Source organism: Drosophila virilis, chromosome 5 (genome assembly GCF_030788295.1).
Source record: "Drosophila virilis strain 15010-1051.87 chromosome 5, Dvir_AGI_RSII-ME, whole genome shotgun sequence".
In the NCBI taxonomy this organism is placed as follows: Eukaryota; Metazoa; Arthropoda; class Insecta; order Diptera; family Drosophilidae; genus Drosophila; species Drosophila virilis.
Window position 1 is genome coordinate 24377030 of NC_091547.1, and position 21941 is coordinate 24398970.

A 21941-nucleotide genomic window follows, 5' to 3' on the forward strand; every position below is an offset into this window, starting at 1 on the left:
AAATCTTTATGAAATTACTTTAAGGAAATACCCTGGGCAACTCGAGATGTTTATATATCAAAAGTATATATATATATATATATATTAAAAGCCAAAGGGGAGAGGGAGAACTAAGTTGGCTTTGGAGAAAAAAAACTTGCCACCTCTCAACAATATCAATTCCAATTTGTTTTCACAATTCTCAGCGAAAGCAAAACCTTAATACGGAATATACATTAAATTTGATATTCAATAAACATTAGCATGCAAACTCCGGAGGATCAAATATTTACCTGCGGCTTTGAGGTGTTTGGCGAGGTGCAGGGCGTGCGAATGCGCAAAGCAACCCGCTCGCTGGCCCTGGCGAATGGGGTGCGCGGCTGGGTGATGAACACGGATCGCGGGACTGTTACCGGCGAGCTGGAGGGCACACTACCAAAGGTGAACGAGCTGAAGTTCTGGCTGCTCTGCTTTGGCAGCGAGAAGGCGGTCATCGAGCGGGCCGAGTTCACGCCCACAAAGGAGATACCGGTGCACAGTTTCGATAGCTTTACCATACGCTATCATCCAGATCGGCGGGAGGAGCCCCAGCTCGTCTAGAGTTCAGAGCACAGGTTTGACGTGCATGTCTCGGCAAGTTTTGGCGTTGACAAAATTAATTGATTGTTGATCGTTTGTGTGTGTGTGTGTTGTACATGAATTAAACCTGGTTCAGATCCCGAGCAACTAGCCCCCATCTCGAACATCATTTATAAAACTCAAACACGCTGCCAGCCACTAATTAAGCATTGCCATCGGACGCGCACTCAGGCCAAGTATCTAAAAGATACACATATACATTCAGATACATATATATATATATATACATATATCTTTATATCTTTGGACGGGCACACACCTGCAGCCTCTGGCTGGGCCGCATTTCCAGTTGAGCGCCGCCCCGAACTGGCAATGAGTTTTTACGAGGCAACATCGAAGCAACAGCTACAGAAAACAGAGCCATAGAAATGGCTGCCATTGTCGTTGCCCCTGCCACCAACGTCTCCGCCAACATCCCCTCTCCGTCTGTGTCTCCGTCTCTGTCTCTGTCTCTGGCCATGCCACCACATGACGAAATCGCCGGGTAGCACGATTTCGCACGAGGTGTGCTGGGCATTGCGTATCCGAAAGGTACACAACTAAACCCATGAGATACACCATAAAAATGGAAACAGTTTATCGAAAGATTAATTTATATTATCAGTATTAGAATACAGGTTTATGACATTTCTACAGTAAGGCGCTATTTGGTGGTTCGAACCAGCAACCTTCTTCAGTTAACCGAATGTCCGACTCAGAGCAGTAGGTTATTTTTATCAGTAGGGGATATAGTCATAAGCTACTTATGTTACGGTCTAAATAACATCCTGGTCCGAGTTAACCTAGGTTTGAACCAGCAACTTTCTCAGTCAGCCTTGATGGATGATATGAGGATGGAGATAACTCATCTATGTTATAAATAACAAAGCGATTCGTTGAGGAAAAATATTTGCTTAAATCCTATAAGATATTTATAAATATATTACATATATTTAAAGGGTATAGTACAGGCCATAACTTTTGGTTGTTCATTTATATTCAGCAATATTAGCAGAAGAAATATTTCAAAATGTTATTTTTCTTTTTAATATTTGGTTCACATATTCTTTAAAATTTTTAGATGTTAAATACATTTTTTTTGCCAGGGTGTCTGCAAGTCGCGCACGCTTGTCCATTGCATATTTTATATGCTGCTCATGTTGTTGTTATTGTTTTTAAGTACTCAATGCCCTCCATGGGTCGCTGGCTACAGCGCGACGCCGACGTTGGCGCTGGCGCTGACGCTCATGCACTGCGCATAATCACAACAAAATCAAATAAATGAACGGCACTGACAACAACAACAACAGCAACAGCAACAGCAACAGCAACCACAGCAACAGAGGCAGCAACAGCTACAGCAATAACAGCAACAGCTTCGTAACAGAACAACGGCGCTCACGTCGTTGCGTATTTGCGCGCGCGTCTGTGTGTGTGTTAGCAACTTCGTTGCGTGCGTAACAGGCGCGCAGAGACACAGAGCAGCAACAGTAAACGCAACAGCAGCGCCAACATTTTCCATGCTGCTGCTGCAGTCGCAAACCTGCTGCCTTCGTCGCTGTTGCTGCGGCATTTTTATAGGTTAAACTGCAAAGTGCGTGGCAGAGTGTGCCAAAGATGGCCTGGGGGGCGACGCAAGGGTGGGCTGAAGCTTGGCTATGGCTCTTACTAGTTTCAGCCGGCCGGTGTCGTTGGCATTTTGCTAGCGAGAGCAGCAGCGAGTGAGAGAGAGAGAGAGAGAGAGAGAGAGAGAGAGAGGGAAAGAGAGTGCAAACATTACACTCCTGAGCAACGCTGCGTCGGCTCTCGTTCACCGTCTCTCTCAGTCGCTGCCGCTGTCGCAGTCGTTGTTGCGCTGCCGGGCTTTGAGTGATTCTTGCCTTGGGCTGCTGTTATTGCTGGCAGGAGCTGCCAGCATATTTTTTGAGACATTCCTTTGCGCATACCGCGCGCGCGTTGCTAGCCACGCGTCGCTGCCGGCGTCGCAGCACTGCTGCTGGCTGCGCTGCCAGCGCTTCCGGTGTCACTTCCTTATTTAGTTGTTTACATTGTTGTTGCTGTTGTTGCGAGGGTTGTGAAACTCGAGCGCTTGTACCCACTGTTCCCACCCGACAGCTCCTCTGGCGCGTCCTTGTTACACTTACCAAAGCTAGCAGGGTGTGGGGGGTGGGGTGTGTGTCGTAAGACGAGGCAGCAGAACATTTCAACTTAATTTAACAGTCATCAAATGGAATTCAATTTGGCTGAAAGGCGCACAGAAACGAAGGCGCACAAAAGCTTAACCCCAGCCTCACTCTCCCCTCCGCCTACCACCGCAGCACCTGCCGAAGTATTGTCATTAGTCGCTTTATTATTGCGGGCTATTATGTAGTAATCAAATTTATAGCACACTTTGCAACACTCACACACACGCACAGAGTAGCTACATGGAAAACAAGTCGGAAAACTTTTATGACGCCAAAAAAAAAAAAATAAATGAATAAACAACAGACAATATTATAACAATAAATGGGCAAAAAGAAAATGGAAATTGAAAATGAGTTGAGTGGCACACACACACACACATACACTTTGCACAAATATTTGTGTCATTAAACAAATGACAAACGAATTGGTTTTAACATGAAAGCGGCAGCAGGCAGCAGGCAGCGACGCTGGCAGCGAAGTCAGCGCTGACATGCAACAGCGACAACTGATAAGCCAAACGGCGACGCGCTGTTAAAGGTAACAGACAGACTTAACATAACAGCTTGACAGCTTGCAGCCACCCCCACAGTTACACACACGCACACACGCGCGCGCACATTTTACAGCGCTGAAAAATTCGCTTGGCTGCCTTTGCTGCTGCTGCCGCTGCTGCTGCTGCTGCTGCTGCGCTGCAACAATGCAAACGCAAACTTTCTCGCTGCTGGCGTCGCTGCCAACGTCAACGTCAACGGTCTCTGTCCGCATTCGGTTCGTGCTGCTTCGCTGGCAACGGCTCGTGCCAGTTATAAACCGACTGCCAAACGACTCACGACAGCAGCAGCAGCAGCAGCCGCAACTGAAAGCAACAGCAGCAAAAACAACAACAACGGCAGCAGCAGCAAATCACAAGCCGCAAGCAAAAGAAAAGCGACGCTCGCTGTGCGTTTAAAAAGAAAATAATAATAATAATAATAAAAATAAAATTACAAAAAACAACAAATAAACATCAAGTGCAAGCGGCTAAAAAGTGTTTACACAACAAAAGCAACAACAACGAAAATAACAACAACAGCAACAAAAGGCAAAATATTTTCATAGAAAATCGAATCAGTTACAAGTGCAACATTTTACGAATATTTTAAAAATTTTCTTTAAAAATGCAAGTTAAATAATTTGGCGAAAAATTTACCTCTTTTATTTTATGCAAAGAAAATTGTTTAAAAATATCTGGAAACATTTAAAAACAAACATAAATAATAAAAAATAAAATAAAAAATATTAAAAAATATGGAAATAAAATAATGTAATCAATACAAATTAATTAATGAAAAATACATTTGTATAAAAAATTAAAATAATATAAAATCAATAAAAAATAAAAGATAAACAAAAAAAATTATACATGCTCAAAAATATTAAAAAAAAAAAAAATAGTTCAAAATAAAAATGTAATAAAAAATTAAAAATATTAAAATAATACGTAAATACCTTAAACAAAAAATAATTGTAAACAGATTGAAAAATAATTTCAAAAAATCGCAAATAAATATTATCGATATCAATAAATATAATAAATAAATAAACAATAAATATTATATTTATTATATAGTTATAAATTAAAACATTATGATTAAAAAAGCGTAAAAAAACAAGTTTAAATCTAGCATAAATTTTCTTATAAAAAAACAATTCATTGAAATTTATGCGAATGTTTTTTTTCTTTGGGTAATTTCCCAGCGACGGACACCAAAAATATTTTGCATAATGTTTTGATTTTTATTTGTTTTTGTTCTTTTTTTTTCTAAAGAATTTTCGGGCCTCTAGAAATGTTTTCCCTGTATTTGTGTGTGTGTGTGTGTGTGTGTGTGTGTGTATTTATTTGACATTTGTATTTCCCCTGAGAAATTATGCATGGCGAATGCAAATTTATTAGCTGCAGACTCATTAGATAACCCCCCAACACATCTCTTCCTCCGCTCTAGCGCACCGCTCTCTGCCAACCCCTCCTCCCCCCTTCCCCCCCTCGCTGCCTCCGTCTCAAAGTCTGTTTTTCCAACGCGAGCGAAATTAAAAAACATAAATCAAAATATGCTAAATAAATCAACGAAAATTGCGCAAAAAGTGCGGACAATCTATTTGAATTTCAACCCCTCTGCCCCGACCACACACCCGCCCCATCCTTCCAATCATTCTGTGCCCCCCCCTCCAGCCCCTCTGCACCCTTGCCTCCGCCAATTAATCAAGTGAAGTGCATCCAAAGGAAAAAAAAGCATAAATAAATAAGTCAATTAATTAGACGTATTTTTGGAATCTTAAAGGGGCCAAAGTTCAGGGGGGGGAGGGAAACCTGTAAAATTGTTCGATTCTCATGAATTTGAAGAAGCAGCAAGAAATGGCCATTAAAATTATTCGAATTCATGGCTGAAAATGAAAGAGGAAAAACTTCCAACAATATCAATTTCTTGACGCCGCCTTCAAAGAGTTTGAGAAAAACGAAATGGAAAATGGGAAAGTTGAAAAGATATTCTAAATTGGCTGCTAGTTAAATGTGTTTAGCCAGTGTATGTGTGTGTGTGTGTGTCTGAGTGTTTGTAAGTGATAAAAAGAAAAACTAAAAATTGCCAAATAAACACTTTTCGCAAGTCAATTGGATATAGGGTAGTTGGTATTCGTTGTGTTTGGGCGTAACATATATACACTGCAAAAAATTAAAGAAATTTTAAATTTTTTTAAAGAAATTTTGAAATGCAATTGCATTTCATAACACAACTGAATAATTTTAAATTTCTACACTAAAATAAATATCAAAGCAATTGAATATATTATATATACACCAATTATATAAGTATTCTTTCCTTTTATTAACTTTTGAAAATTCTTACCCAAAGTTAGGGCAAATATTGATCTTGAAATCTTCTCGTTCAAATTGGTTGCAATCGGGCTGAAAGCGCGTGTAGAAAGCGGAAGGCAAAAAAGAAACAAGTTTCGATGCGGAGTAAAACTTAATTTTGATTGCTCAAATATTAAACTTAAATAAAACACTTTTTCATGCTCATTTCTCCCAAAGGCTAAGATATTTTCCATTAAAGAAAGGTGTTTCTCTCAGTGTAGAAATAGAGCAACAATTAGACTCAAAGAAAGGAATAAACGTTTAAAATGAATATATAATTTTTTTAAATAAATCCCTTTTTACTTTTATTATTTTTTATAAAAACTCTCTTCCAATCTAATTTTGCCTAAAGAATAAGATGTTTTTCGATTATACTTAAGTTTTTCTCTCAAAGATAAGTTTTTCCCTCCAAGAAATAGGCCAAAAGAAGAAAGGAACAAGTTTCGATCTTTTTCCTTTTTGTTTTAAATAAACGTCCTTACTCTTTTATTCATTTATTCATGCTCATTTCCCTAAGAACAAGCTGTTTTTCTATAAAAGAAAAGTTTTTCTCTTTGTGCAGAAAAAGACATAAAACAAGAGAGAAACAAGAATCGCAGCTGAGTATAATTTATTTTGTATTTTTTAAATGCATCCCTTCATGTTCTTTTGTTTTTTTTTGTGAGAAGAAAAATATCTTTCATTCTGATTTCTTCAATTTTCCAATTAGAGACAAGTGTTTCTCCAAGTGTAGAAACAGCGCAACAAATAGACACAAATCGACAGACGAATTGCAACGAATGCAACAAACGGCAGTAAAAAGCTGCCGCATGAAATGCAAATGGCCAAAGAAAAATGCGGTCGCTGCCGATCATTCAAATGCATATTTGTATATATGCCACAATAATAATAATAATAATAATAATAGTAATAATAATAGTAATAATATTATATTATTATTGCTAATACTTCTTGCTGTGGCGACTGTTGTTCTTCTTGTTCTTCCCCTCGTCTCTTAATTAATTTTGCCAACATAATTTCTAATTAGTTTTTCGCAAATGAAAAATGAATTATTATATGCACGCATCTTCTTAATACCCTGTAAAATTAGATATGCAGTTGTTTAAGCTATGCCGCAAGTTTGTTCAAGTTAAAGAAATTGTTTTAGTTTGTCAATGGGAAGGTATTCATCCGATCTTTCACGCATTACATTTACAGGGTATCTTCTAGTCTCTCTCTCTCTCGCGCTCTCTCTCTGCCTTTGCCCCTGTTAATTTTCATTATTTTTTTTCTGTTGCTGCCCAAGTGCGAAATTTCTTATAATGCGCCAAATAATTAATAGTATGGAAAATGTAATAGGAGCTGGCACTAAGTGGGCGTGGCAAACGTGGCTGGCTGCTTTAACCCTGTGCCCTGCCCGTCGCCCACTTCCCCCTGCCATCATGCTATGAATACAAATGTGAGGGGCGTTTGCAATTGCAAGGCTAAAATATTAAGCATACGCCATGGACTGCAGGTTCAAATAGCTCCAAATTAATTGGAAAATAAAGCAAGAGCGCAATAGAGGAGTCTACTACGAAATTATGTACACTTATTAATGCGCTTTTTATAATTAATTAAACTAGCCAACAAGTGAGCGTTAGTGGGGGAGTGTGAGTGGGGGGAGGGAGTGGGGAGGGGGTGTAAAAGAAGTTGCATTATTAATGAGCTCTGACAAAATATTGCTGTAAATTACAACGAGAAACAAAATTAATGAAAAATCGAATATATTTTATAGCTGCACTCAATTTCGAGTTATAATAATTAATGAAAGCCTGCGCTGAAAAATATTCGTATTTAAAATAAGCTGCTCAGCTGACAGGCCGAAAACAAACGGCATAATGTATGTGAGCATGTCTTACATTTTACCACATGAAAAAATTCAGCTCTTAAGAAGGAATCTCCAATACGCTCAATTAATAAGAGCTTTTCATGCAATTAAAAATAGTTATATTGGGCGGATAATTGGTTACAAGAGAAAATTGCTTTGATAATTTGTGAGCGAAAATCTGAAAAAGAGTGAAAAGTCTTAAGGAATTTGGTTGCAAGTTCGAAAAATAATAGTAGAGACTGTAGCAAAAAGCTCTCTATTTTTAATATAAACTACTGTAAAGCTATTTTCACAGATCTTTTGATAGATTCATTGAGTGAAAGGCAAGTAAGCACAGCAAAAGTTGTATGCAGCTCGTGCCGAGGAAAACAGTTTTCAAATTTAAAGCCAAGCTCTCTTCCTTTTCCTTTAGCTGGTTTGTAGACAAATCTCATTTTCATTTATATTTTCCGATGTATTTCGTACTGTACATGAGGGCGAGTGAAGCTTCTTAATATTACTTAACCGATCTTATCTTGTGCTCTTGACTTACTTGCAAATAATTACAGTTTTTTATTTTAATAGAATTTCGTAGCTATTGAAAGTGGGTAAAAATCAGTTAAAAGTTTTGTGCAAATGTTACAACAGAAAGAAGGAAGCATCTCCTATTCCATAAAGTTTATATAGTCTTGGTCAGCATCAATAGCCGAGTCGATATATCCATGATGAACTGCGAACCTATAGGAACCTATAACGCAGATCCTGCAAGTGCTTGCGCAGCACGAGTTTCATTCTTTCCGGTTATCGATAACTTGCCACGTTTTCAAGCAATCGATAAAAATCGATTATGAGTCAACAAATTTGACATGAAACTTCTAGAAAAGCAGAAAAACCGATCAAGTATCTTTGATTTTAGAGCTACTTCCGTGCCCTGCCCACCTCTTGCGTGAGCTGGCTTCGGTGGTTGGTAGAAGAAGGTTCAGAGTATCCTCTAGTCGGGCACTCCCGACAAGAGCCCACTTACTTGTTGTTCTCCCTATTGTCAGCTAAAGGTGATCCGTTCTCTTCATTAGCCCGAACCACTTAATGTGCCTGCCGCTTAACGGCTTTTAGTCGCACTTATTAACATGCTTCCCTCGCGCGTTTCGCCCCCCTCCCCCTTTATAGGGTAGCAGAGGTCTATCAGCGGCTGCAGACAGCTCGACGCGGTGCCTCGCAGCAGAATTGAAATGAACGCAACTCAATTCGATTCACGCACACACAAGTTGCTTGTGGGCATTGGTTGGAGGGGTTGTGCGGAGGGTAGGTGGGGGGTAGGGTGTATGGTAGGATAGTGGCTAACTGGTAGAGGCTTTCCACGAATTTTTCGACCACTTCCGTTGGCCACCCAGTTACTGGTTAACAGTTCGCTTACTGGTTTTTGCTCTCTCTCTCTCTCTCTCTCTCTCACTCTCACTCCCGCTCGCTGCTAATTCGCATTAATCATACGCCGCGTTGTGCACAGCATTTATTTATTTTATTTTTGCAGCTCGCCGCATTGAAACATGAAAATATGAAATTCAGACAAAACAGCAGAAACCAGCAACAGCAGCAACAACAGCAGCAACAACAACAACAGCCGCAAAGCTTTTTCGCATTTTTATTTTTACACGCAAATTTACTGACTGTCGACGACGGCGACGTCGACGTCGTCAACTTTTGCCGTCTTACTCACAGCCGCTGTCAACGCTGGCGTCGCTGCCGGCGCTGCTATTGCTTATTTTAATGTGTCAAGGTTCGCGGCATCATATTTTGCGCTTTATTTCAGTGCGCCTCAATCGTAGAAAATTATTTTAGCCCCCGCGACTGATACGAAGAAAGAGAGCGAGAGAGCGGCAGAGAGAATGGGGGGCGGCAGGAAATAAGAGGGCAGTAACAAAGAACTCTCTCAAATACACTGCGAGCTTTCGACTTTCTTCTCGAGAAAAGAATTGAAACTTAGCGATTTGCACTGAGAGAAAAAAGGGGGACCTCAATTATGTTTGGGTGAGCTTCAATTAAGTATTTGAGAGATTTTGTATTGAGATACTTACCTAATATTTGAGATACTTACGGAATGAGTCTTAGTATCGATAGGGAATAGGCAAACTTGTTAAAAATGGAAACAAAAAATATTTAAACTGTTTCCAGAAATCTCTTAAAAGCAAATTATCATAAAGTAAATAAACCCCCCAAAGAATATCCAAAAAATATGTGCAGCTGACTAGTTCTTGCCCCTTGGACTGTGCCTCGATTATCAGTCAGTCAGTCAATCAGTCAGTCTGAAAAGTTCAATATATAGGCAAAAGTTACATCACAAGTAATCTGAACAATCAAATAGCTTATTCTCCATTTACTTCAGCAAAGCTCTGTATATTTGGGTAGATAAGCTCTAGACATATGGATCGATATATGCAGATGCATTTCTATGAATCTAACCTAAAAATCGTTTTCATCTGCGCCTTATCTGCAAGATATATGAAAGTATATATATTTAACCAGAAATATACATTATCTTGATTTTATTTTGCTAAGGAAATACCTCATGGGTTTGTTGGCATTAAAGGGGATATGGCAGGGAGCGGGGGTCAAGAAGAAGAAGAAGACAACGAAAAAGACATATCGATAAATGTAAATTCAGTGCTTGGCTGGGGCGTGTGTTGGTGGATAGGGGGAGGGGGGGGGGGTTCAGTTGTAAATTGGAAGACGGCAGCAGTGTGAAACGAAGTTGTAGTTTTAGGTGAGCTGCGAAAGTGTGTAAGAAAGCGTAAGAGAAACAGGGACAGAGTGCGAGAAGGGAACGGCAAGAAGCGGTTCCCCCCAGCGAGCGAGCGAGTGAGCAAAACATTTTTATTACCGCAGCGGAGTCGTAAAAAACTAAATTACTTTTAAGTTTGTAAATTGTACGAGTTGCTTTAACGCTCTAAACGGGCCTCCACATTGGACCTGTCGCTCACTGTGTGTGTGTGAGCGTGTGTGTGTGTGTCAATGTGTGTGTGTGTGTGTTTGCGTTTGTGTGTGCTTGTGTAACATAAGCTTAATATTATGGCAAGCTATGCCCCCCGCCAACCGCTCATTGCCCAAGCGCAAGAGTTTTGCATTCTTTGTGTCACGTTTCCATCGAGAGATGCCCACAGAGCGAGCCGCACAGGAGGTGAGAAAGCTCTGCCAACACGAAACAAGTTGCGAGTGCTCGACTGGCAAATACCCTGTGGCCAGACGCTGTAAATATTAACATGTCTCCCCTAACAAATGTGTCTGACTTTTGTATAAGAGAGAAGTTACTCGCCTTATCTAATACCTATCGATATATTCATATTTATCGATATTTTTATAAACAAGCAACATTGTTTATGGTGTCTAGCACATATTTGCACAGAATACCAATATACCCTATTCAAAGAATTTCAATGGGTATATTGTATCAAAAACCCAGAGTGTGCGAGGGGGTGAAACGGGGCAGGGGCCCTCCCCCAGCAAGAAAAACAAATTTATGAAACGGCATTTATTCATAATGAGCCGAGCGAATGGGAAAAGTGTTTGGCGCGTGTATCGGTTCACTCGGTTTTTATGGCCACAACGGACACTGAGAAGATTGCGAGTACCCAGCCAGAGGCAATATTGCATTGAGTGTGAGTGTGAGTGTGTGTGTGTGAGAGTGTGTGTGCGTGTGTGTCTGTGTGTCATAAAGTTATTAACTAGTGCTGCGACTGTTCGGATTAGGGAAAGTGCCTGACTATGTCGGAGTGAAATACACATAAAGTTTATGTGAATCATTTTATTATGAATATGAATATCGCAAATGATGTGCACTAAGAGTATCGAATATGTATTCGATTGCTTTTGTCTTGTGAATTTGATGCGCATTATTTTGTGAAAGTGATAAATTGATTAAAAGTACTCATGATTCTATATGAATACTTTGAAATATTAAAAAAATTACTCATTTTTTATAGCTGACTGAATTGTTATCGCTAATCAAGTATTTTAGGTTCGATTTAAAATGAGTATTAACATAAAATCATATTCATGTTTGAATATAGTTATGTATTTGGTTTTTTAAACAAATTGTTTGGAAAGTGTTTAATTGTGAAATGAATACACTCGAAACACTCACTTCATTCGTTCTCCCACGAATGAAGTAAAAACAATGAATATTGAAACACCCACTTTAACTGTACCCACACAAAAAACTGCTCCCAGTGCTTGCGACGTAATCCCGTGTCAGTTTACCGTTCAATCCATTTCGCAACTTCCTCCACTACGTGTAAATGCATATACACACGTATATACATATATGCATGGGTGTGTGTATGCACATATGTATGTATGAGAGTGCTCTTCTTCTGCCGCTGCGCTGCCTTTTGTCAAACCCTAAGCGCTATCCGCACGTACAAACAGAAGTGTAATGAAACAGCGAGAAGAACAAGACACAAAAAAAAAGAAACACTCGCTTTGTCCAGACGCGCCGCTGCCCGCGCACCTCGCGCGACCCTTGGTCTCTGCTGCGCCTATGCGCTGCTATTTTGTATACATTTTGCATTAATTAAAAACAAAATAAATAGCAAAAGTCGCGCGCGCGGTCTGCCGATTCGATCCAAGCCGAGCCGAGCCGAGCCGAGACGAACCGAGCCGAGTCGACCTGGCGCGAGCCGAATCGAGCCGAGCCGATCAGATGCGAGCTATGGCCGATGCGGTGAGGGGCGACGAGGCGAGAAAATAAAACTGAAAAGCAAACACATTCTGATTTAAATGTGATTGTTTTTCTTTTTGTTTTTTGTTGCTTTTCATTCTTGCGCTAAAAGCACAGCAGGCAACAAGCAGCAGCAAAACAAAACAAAAGCAGCGACGTCGACAGCGCTGGCTTGCTCACGCCTCATGCCTGCTACTCACGCTCTCGTAGTCTGTTTGCAGTTGTGCGGCCGACGTCGCTGCTGATTAGAAGTGTCTTTTGAGTATTTTGTTCGGTTGCTGTTGTTGTTGGTGTTGTTGTCTTTGCGCACTTGCGTTTTTGTGTTCATTCTCTTCGCTTTTGTCTTTTGTATGTTTTCAATAAATTTTTGTGCACGCCTTGCAGTGCATTTCTTTTGATTATTTTTGTCAAGTCAGCGCATTTTGCGCTCGCCTTTTGTTGCTGTTCTTGTTGAACTTTTGTGTAAAGTGTTAATCGAATTGTCACTCCTCGTATGCAGCTGCCCAATCAAATTGCAATCAAAAGAGACTCAATCAGAAGCAAATTAAGAAAAACGTAAAACCAAAAACAAAATCAAAATCAAAAACAAAAACAAAAACACAAATGCGCGCACGCAGCAAACGCAACAAAATGCACAACTGTCGACGCTTAGCAACACTGTCGACGTTCTACAACACTACCGGACGACAGCGCCACTTTTATCAAGTCTAAGCGGCGCCGCAAACCTCCTAAGTGATCAAACATAATCTCAAATCGTAACAGTTTCTCAAAATATAGACTTCAATTCTAAAACTCAACTTAACCTCAACTCTTAACTCGCACATGCTGTAAAACTGTATCTTATAAATACTTTGCCTAATCGAGCATAAACACTAAAAAACTATATCTATGAATATTTGGGTAAGACGCAAATTCAATTACTTTTAAATACCATATTACATATGCAACTGTAAGGCCTGACATTGATTGAATGATTGATTGACTGACTGACTGAGTGAGAGCTGAGTAGCTGTATTTTTAATAGAGGTTGGCTTTTCTGACATTTTGATGGTATGGTATATTTTGATAAGTGAAACTTTTTGTTTATAATCTATTCGAGTTTAAAATCATAACAAATATTATTGTGAAAATAGTTTCTCGCTTTTGGTACAGTTAGAGAAGTGTGTTAAGAAATCTTCCGATTGCTTTTTAACACACTTTCTAGTGGTTTTGCAGAATTCACTCACACAGGTGGAATATAAGCGAAAAACTTGTTTTTAATATTATAAGAAATGCTTGACCCGCGCAATGCCGGGTTATAATTTTTGTCGTGTCATGCACATTTTAAAATTATTTGAAAAATATTCTTTTGCAGCAACAAAAAATCCTAAAACGACCAGCGGACGATGTTGACAATGGCGCCGAGAATTATGAACCGCCGCACAAGTTGCCCAATAATAACAACAATAACAATAATAATAACAATAACAACAACAACAGCTCAAGCGGCGTTGGCGGCGGCTCAGAGAATCTAACCAAGTTCTCCGTGGAGATTGTGCAACAACTGGAGTTCACGACATCGGCGGCCAATTCGCAGCCGCAGCAGATCAGCACCAATGTCACAGTAAAGGCGCTGACCAACACCTCCGTCAAGAGCGAACCGGGCGTGGGCGGCGGGGGAGGAGGGGGCGCCGATCAGCAGCAACAGCAGCACCAGCAACATCAGCAGCAGCAGCATCAGCAGCAACATCAGCAACATCAGCAGCATCAGCAGCAACAGCAGCATCAGCAGCAGCAGCATCAGCAGCAGCAACACCAGCAACAGCAACAACAACATCACCACCAGCAGCAGCAACAACAAGGCGGCGGTCTGGGTGGCCTCGGCAATAATGGGCGGGGCGGCGGGGGTCCTGGCGGCGGTGGCCACATGGCCACAGGACCCGGCGGCGTTGGCGTTGGCATGGGACCCAACATGATGTCCGCCCAGCAAAAGTCCGCCCTCGGCAATTTGGCCAATTTGGTCGAATGCAAACGGGAGCCGGATCATGATTTTCCGGACTTGGGCTCGCTGGACAAGGACGGCGCCAATGGCCAGTTTCCCGGATTTCCGGATCTGCTGGGCGATGACAACTCCGAGAACAATGACACATTCAAGGATCTCATCAACAATCTGCACGACTTCAATCCCAGTTTCCTTGACGGCTTCGACGAAAAGCCGCTGCTGGACATCAAGACCGAGGATGGCATCAAAGTGGAGCCGCCCAATGCCCAGGATCTGATCAACAGCCTGAATGTAAAGTCCGAGACGGGTCTGGGCCATGGCTTTGGCGGCTTCGGCGTTGGCCTCGGTCTCGATCCGCAGTCCATGAAAATGCGTCCTGGCGTTGGCTTCCAGAACGGACCCAACGGCAATGCCAATGCTGGCAACGGCGGTCCCACAGCGGGCGGCGGCGGTGGCGGCAATGGCCCCGGCGGACTCATGTCCGAGCACTCGCTGGCCGCGCAGACGCTCAAGCAAATGGCCGAGCAGCATCAGCACAAGAGCGCCATGGGCGGCATGGGCGGCTTTCCACGTCCGCCGCACGGCATGCAGCAGCAACAGCCGCAACAGCAACAGCAGGCGCCGCAGCAGCAGCAGCAGCAACATGGCCAAATGATGGGCGGTCCGGGCCAAGGACAGCAGCAGCAGCAGCAGCAGCAGCCGCGCTACAATGACTACGGCGGCGGTTTTCCCAATGACTTCGCCATGGGCCCGAATCCCACGCAGCAGCAGCAGCAACACTTGCCGCCGCAGTTCCATCAAAAGGCACCGGGCGGCGGGCCCGGCATGAATGTGCAGCAAAACTTTTTGGATATCAAACAGGAGCTCTTCTATTCCTCACCAAACGATTTCGATCTCAAGCGTCTGCAGCAGCAGCAGGCCATGCAGCAGCAGCAGCAGCAGCAGCAACAGCAGCAACAGCAGCAGCAACATCATGCACAGCAGCAACAGCAGCATCCTAATGGCCCCAAGATGGGCGTACCCATGGGCGGGGCTGGCAACTTTGCCAAGCAGCAGCAGCAACAGGTGCCTACGCCGCAGCAGCAGCAGCAGCAACAGCTGCAGCAACAACAACAACAATACTCGCCATTCAGCAATCAAAACGCCAACGCCAACTTCCTCAACTGCCCGCCACGCGGCGGCCCTCAAGGCAACCAGGCGCCGGGCAATATGCCTCAGCAGCAGCAGCAGCCGCAACAGCAGCAGCAGCCGCCACGCGGCCCGCAGTCGAATCCCAATGCGGTGCCTGGCGGCAATGCAGCCAATGCAACGCAGCAGCAACAGCAGCAGCAGCAACAACAACAACAGCAGCAGCAGCAGCAGCAACAACAGCAGCAGCAGGCAACAACAACCACGCTGCAAATGAAACAAACCCAGCAGCTGCACATAAGTCAACAGGGCGGCGGCTCTCACGGCATTCAGGTGAGTTTCAACCAAATATATATTTGCGTGCTGCTGGCGCTGACCGGGTAGCGCACAGCAACAACTCGCAGCAGCTACAATATTGCCCCCTTGAGATTGCTGCTTATCCAGTAATATAATGCTACTTAATACCATTGACACGTATGTAAATTTCCTATGCATATTTAAGTTATCAGCGTAACGAAGTCAACAGCTTTGACAAAAATCCGGCATTGCCAAGCAACAGCAACAGCAGCAGCAGCATCAGCAGCAGCGACGCTGACGCCAGCGCCGACTGCGCTGCTTGCATGGCAAGTGTAAAGTTTCGACCATAACCATTCACACAATTGACATACAAAAGTCGCCCGAGCAGGGACGTTACATGATTTGCCAGGCGCCCGAGCAGGGACGCTAGACGCTTGCCAGGCGCCCGAGCAGGGACTCAATTTTTTCTGGTGGTTGTGCTCGCATTTTAATGCACTCGCAACTGACTCAAAAATGCGCTCACTCACACACACACACACACACACACACACACACACACTCGCACTCACGCTCTCTCACTCGTCGCTCGCTCTCTTAGCTCTCTCAATCACTCGCTCAGGCGTTTAACCCTCCTTTGGCAACGTCCGCCCAAATTTATCTCTGTCCATTAATTTTACCACACATCTGTTCATAAAATTGTCAGTCGAGCTGGCGTTCGGCTTCAGTGTGCTGCTCGTGCCGCGTCGGGCAGCAGCAAACAGCAGCTGCGTCGGACCCGCACCAGCGACCGAGCCAGGACTGTGGCCATGTGCGCCATTTTCATTACGTGCCGCACGATTCAAAGCAGCAGCAAAAAAGACAGTTAACTGTTGTTGCTGCTGTGTTCCATTTGTGCCTATATTCCGGCATTCGAGTAAGGTTGAATAAGGCTGATAAAGTACTCGTCCAGCTCCATGTCCTTTCGCTGGCTTCTAGCATGAAGCGTCCAGTCATCCAGTCATCCCGTTGTCACTGAGCAGAGCGTTACTCAGATTCTCATTTCCGCTGGCAATTGGCCTGCAGGCGTGTCATATTGTAGTTAATCGCTTTGAATACCTGTGTGCCGCATTCGTATGAATAAAATATGTAATTACAGGATACACAATGTTTATGATTACGTACTCACATAAGAGCAAAGGAGCTTTGAATAAGGACAGCAGCGAGTCATTCACTACTCATTCCATGCATATATTCATTTGAAATTTATTTATTTTTTGATTTATTCATAACTGTATTCACCAAAGCATAAAAATGACAAAAGCTTTGTCCTGTTTACATTAATACGCATACTAATCATTGGACACTCATGAGTGTATTCATTTACAATTTTATTTTTACTTTTAATACGAATACATATATTCACGCAAGCACAAGATTGACTAAACCCTTGACTTGTATACATTAGCATTCAACGTATTCATTATACACCCATGAGTGTATTCATTTCTAATTTTGTTTTTACTTGTAACATGAATGCCTATATTCAACCAAGCAATAGATTAACTAAAGTCTTTCTTTGTATTCATTTGTATTCAAACTATTCATTGTACAATCGTGAGTGTATTCACATTTATTTTGGAGAATATTTTTAATATGCATGTCTTATGCAATGAATGCTACTTAAAATATTCATGAATACACTCATGAGTGTATTCACTTATTCATACACCATTTTGATTGTATTTTTGATGAGATTATTCAGATAGTCATATAGCAACTCACATTCAAATCATCTAATGTTATTCACATTACTTTATTCACAAGTAACTCAATGCACATTTGCAGCGTTGAAAACATCTTTTGTCTGAACTTTATGGCAGGACCTCATTTCTCTTTACCGCTATCCCTCTCTCGAGAGTCTCATTACAGGTTGTGGGGAGCAGCTCTTCACTCAAATGATATTCTTGTATTCAGACATGGCACATGCCCTACCTAACCCATATTCATTATCCGCTCCAAATTGTTTTCCTGCTATTTCATAGCAACAGCAACAGCAACAACAGCAACAGCAACAGCAGCAGCAACAACAAATACAACATTTCATTTACAAAATGAAAGTGCAAAACTTTTTAAGTTAAGTTTCATGTCGCTGAGTAGTTTTCATCAGAAAAGCAGCCAAAAAACGAGGAGCGAACAGAACGAACAACTCGTTGGGTGCTCGAGTTGTTGTTGTTGCAGTTGCTGTCGTTGTTGCTGTTGCTGTTGCTGCTGTTGCTGCTGCTGCTGCTGCTTTTGGCTTTGCCTTTGCTAAAGGACACGGTTGAAATTTCCGTTTTGCGCTTTAGCCTGGTCCAGGCTGGTCCAAGCTCAAGTTTTCCCATGAATTTTGTTCATGCATTACCAAGTGGTAGCCACGGCTCCCTCCCCCTCCCCCTACCCTTACCCCTACCTCTCCACTCAGTGCGCAACCCCTGCCTGCATATAGAAATAGTTGTGCAAGTGGAGAGCCAAGCTCTGGCCGCAACGAGCCAAGCAGATTGGCAAAAACTTGTTGACGATTGAGATTGAAATTTGGTTTAGTTCCCGCTGCCGGACAACCCAACCCACCAACACCAACCCCTGCCCCACCACGCCTCAACCGGATTTTAGAAGTTGCCACCCTGCGAACATTAGCGTCCAGTTTTACAGCCCCCGTCAAAATCAACGCGTAGGACGGGTGCGTTTTATCTTCTGGTCGAATGAAAGGTCTCAAGTCAACACGTATAGACACTTGGCTCTAACGATATATTTGCATAGGACTCATTAAGAAACCCAGAATTGCCCGTGGCAACCCCAAAAAAAAACAAAAGCCTTCGACAGGGAAGCTGCAAAAAAAAAAAAACCAATTGAAGCACTCGACTGCAAGAAATGAACACGCATCGTGTAAAATGTACAAGAAATATTCCAACACAAAGAAAGGCGAAGAAACCACAGCGAAGAAGAGAAAGATAACAAAAAAAAAAACACACTCACACACACACAAATGAAATGAAAATAAATCTTCCTGGTAAATATTTGCCTAACGAGCTTTTTAGATGTCCTAACGAACGGTAGAGGGCGGGAGAGTGAGAGAGAAAGAGTAAGAGAGGGGGGGGCAAGAAAAAGGGGTACAAGCCAAGTGCATAATAAAGTCCAAAAGAAATTGGAATGTTCAGTATAAATGTCATTTAAATAACATGCTTAAAAGAGAATATGTAAGTCTCTCCATTGATATTCAGGTTTTTACGCCGAGTTCAATTATTCATGCATATCTCGAGTACTTTTTCTTTAACGCAAGAGAGAGAGAGAGAGAAAGTCTCTTAACGGTATTAAAACATGTAATAACAGTTGTAGGAATTTGGTCTTACTTAAAACATTGGACTATATACCTTTTGCTAATCAGAGAGTAGAGAAATAGTTTTGAATAGGTAAAAGGAAATTATGGATACATAAATGAAAAATAAAATGAATATAAAATAAAATATTGAACTTAAAAGAATACCCATTATGTAATGTAAAGAAAGCAGGCCTGAATTGTTCAAATAATATAAATATATATATATATATAAGTATGTAAAGCATTAAAGAAATGAGCCAAATGAATTAGTTTTGTGGCAGGGCATAAAAGATTCGACATTGTTCATTCAACCAACTCTAACTTGATAACCCACTCTGCCTGCCGCCCTCTCTCACTCCCTCGCTCTGCCAAACAACCTGACGCCGCAGTCAACGTCAGCGCTAACGAAGCCACACGATAGCAGCAGCAGCAGCGGCAGCAGCAGCAGCAGCAGCAGCGATGGCAACGGCAGCGACGTTGGCGTTGGCGTCGCTGTTGTTGTTGCTGTTATTGTCGACGTTGGCGTCGGCGTCGGTGTCTACATCGACGTTGGCGTTGGCGTTGGCGTTGGCGTCGATGTTGCTGTTGCTGTTGTTGTCTTTGCCGTTTGGGCCGTCGTGTAAAAGTTCAATGAATTCAGAATGTTCACATTTGCATGTCCTGCATTAACTCGTTAAAATGCCAGCTACAAACGAAACCCAAAAACAACAACAACGCAAACAGCAACAACAACAGCTACAACAACAATATGTTTGGAATGGCAGCAAGAATTTATATAAAATAAAATAATGCACGACTATATAACAGCACATAGAGTATTCGGGCATAAGAACAACATGAAAATGGCCGCGCGCACAAAAATATGCAACGGAAATGAGCGAAACGTGAAAATGTGCGGAAATTATATATTTCAAGGGTGCAGATTTGCAAGGGGTCGGAGGAGGATGGTGAGATGGGAGAAAGGGGGGTCTGGTTTTTAAAAGCGTGCCAGATTTTTATGACCCGCCGCGCCAAGTTAATGAAGTTGCGAGCTGCAAAAGATTCGAGAGTTCCTCACAACTGGACAACAAAATGGCAAATGGGAAAATGGAAAATGGCAAACAGAAAATTGCCTTTGTAATACTTTGCAGCGGGGGGGGGGGGAAGGGGGGGGGGGGGCAATAAATAATTTATAACCATATAACGTAACATATCTAAGGACCAAAAAAAAAAAAAAAAAAAAAAACATGAAATCAACTCAAGAATTGAGCTCAAAAGCCCCCAAAAAACGAGTCAAAATGATTTTGAGCCCAAGTTGAGACAAGTCGAGTTGAGATTCTGACTATGCGCCGGCGCCAAGGCAATAAAACGAAGTGAGATTGTGTTGGAAAGCGCAAAGAGTGGGTGCGACTAGCCAAATATCCTGGAAATTGCATGGAATTTGGTGTAAAGTAAACAAAAAAGTAAAGTAGAAGAAGAATATGCTACAAATACTTGCATATTTAAAATGTGAAATTCCTGTAAAACAAACAGATATATAATTATTATAATATTTTCTTATTTTGCTCTAAACTTTGATTGACACATTTATTATTAAATAGCCATGCCGCATGTGAGTCAAATGTATTGCAGGGTATCAGCATGCCTTGACTATCTGTTGGGTGGCTTGTTGACTGGGTGGTTGGCTGTCGTGGACTGCCTGGCGGGGGGGTCAGTGGGTAGACGTGGGTAGAGAAGCTTTACAGGAAAACATTCGAATTGTTTAACAAACTCGTGACATAATTCGTTTGTTATGTCGTTCAGTGCGGCACAGCCCCTATCCGTGGTGCCTGCGAGGGGCAAGCCATCGCTTCTCTCCAGCTGTCTGTCCAGCGAGGCGCATTGAGTCGCGGATTATTGTAAAGTTATGCAAAAGTGTATTTCTGGTGGGTTATGCGATTAATGGACCTCAATGCACGACATAAGCACGCAACTGTCTAGAATTGATAGGGGGGATCATCCGCAACTTTGGCACTAATTTGTTGTTAGGGAATCACCTGAAATATTTATGGCATAAAGTTTAACAACAAATTACGAACTGGAACAGCGAACAGCGGCAGCAGCCGCCCCAGAATGCCATAAAATCTATGCCAGGGTTGCCGCCACCATGTTGCATTCATAATTCAAAGCGGCTGCCAAACGAAACGGCATGGGGCATATTCTAGTTACATTTTTGTTGTAGGGGCCAGCGGTCGAGGCAAAGTCGGCGGCAGCGGTAGGTGGACCCGCACTTTAGCACATCCTATCAAACGATGAGCCCCCGCCATTTTGTTTTAGGCCGCCATTACACAACGCATTTGATGCTCTCAAAGGTCACATTATTTACCTTTTATATTCCCATTCGTATGGTAGGGCCCCCCCCCCTAACCCCCCAACTGTAACTGTAGCGGTAACAGTTGGCAGTAGGGCGTCTGTTACGTAGATTAGGGGTGGAGTAGGGTGGGTGGGTTGGTATCATGATGGGTTTTTGGCGCATCGCAATATTTGCTGAAATTTTCTTTTTTGCTGCTTACTTTTGCTGCTGTTTCTTTTGGGCTATGCCTCCTCTTCTACTTTCCAAGAAGTTTCGTAATAGTTTGCGTAGTTTCGTAATCAGTTTGCGCTGCGTTTCAATCAATTTTGCAGGTGTTGCCACCGCGTTGATGCGTTGAAACTGGATGCCTGAGGCGCCTCAAAATATGTTGCGGTTAGCAAGTGCGCTGGCTGGGTGGAGGGACGGGGGTGGGAGTGGAATGGAGTGTAAAGTAATGAACCTTGAAATTCAATGAAGAGGCTTACTTCGATTAGAGTTGTGCAGGAGGAGGGATATGCTCTATAGATACATGTATATATAAATAGTTATATGCACAAGCGTTTATGCCTAGACATCTGCCTTTCATTTAAAATATATCATAAAAAATATATATCTGTGTCCACTTTCTAGGAACTGAACAAACCGATTGCACAAACCGATTGCCGGCTGCCCTATTA

General features: G+C 42.4%; 2 protein-coding genes across 3 annotated transcripts in view; both read left to right on the plus strand.

Annotated features, from left to right (window-relative positions):
* Window positions 1-124: 124 nt before the first annotated feature.
* On the plus strand, window positions 125-708 carry LOC6627129 (acylphosphatase-2). The gene has a single exon (XM_002048911.4). The coding sequence runs from the start codon at window positions 244-246 to the stop codon at window positions 577-579; it is 336 nt and encodes a 111-aa protein (XP_002048947.1). The 5' UTR covers window positions 125-243; the 3' UTR covers window positions 580-708.
* Window positions 709-3577: 2869 nt separating this feature from the next.
* Window positions 3578-21941, plus strand: part of mam (neurogenic protein mastermind) — a 36986-nt gene continuing 18622 nt past the window's right edge. The window contains exons 1-3 of one of the 2 annotated variants that reach the window (XM_032437483.2): window positions 3578-3723; window positions 12713-13113; window positions 13568-15655. In XM_032437483.2, coding sequence (XP_032293374.1) covers window positions 13102-13113; window positions 13568-15655 — 2100 coding nt within the window. In that variant the 5' untranslated portion in view covers window positions 3578-3723; window positions 12713-13101. Of the gene's footprint in view, window positions 3866-12712; window positions 13114-13567; window positions 15656-21941 lie in introns of both variants that reach the window. The other variant, XM_070210209.1, reaches the window with a different exon arrangement.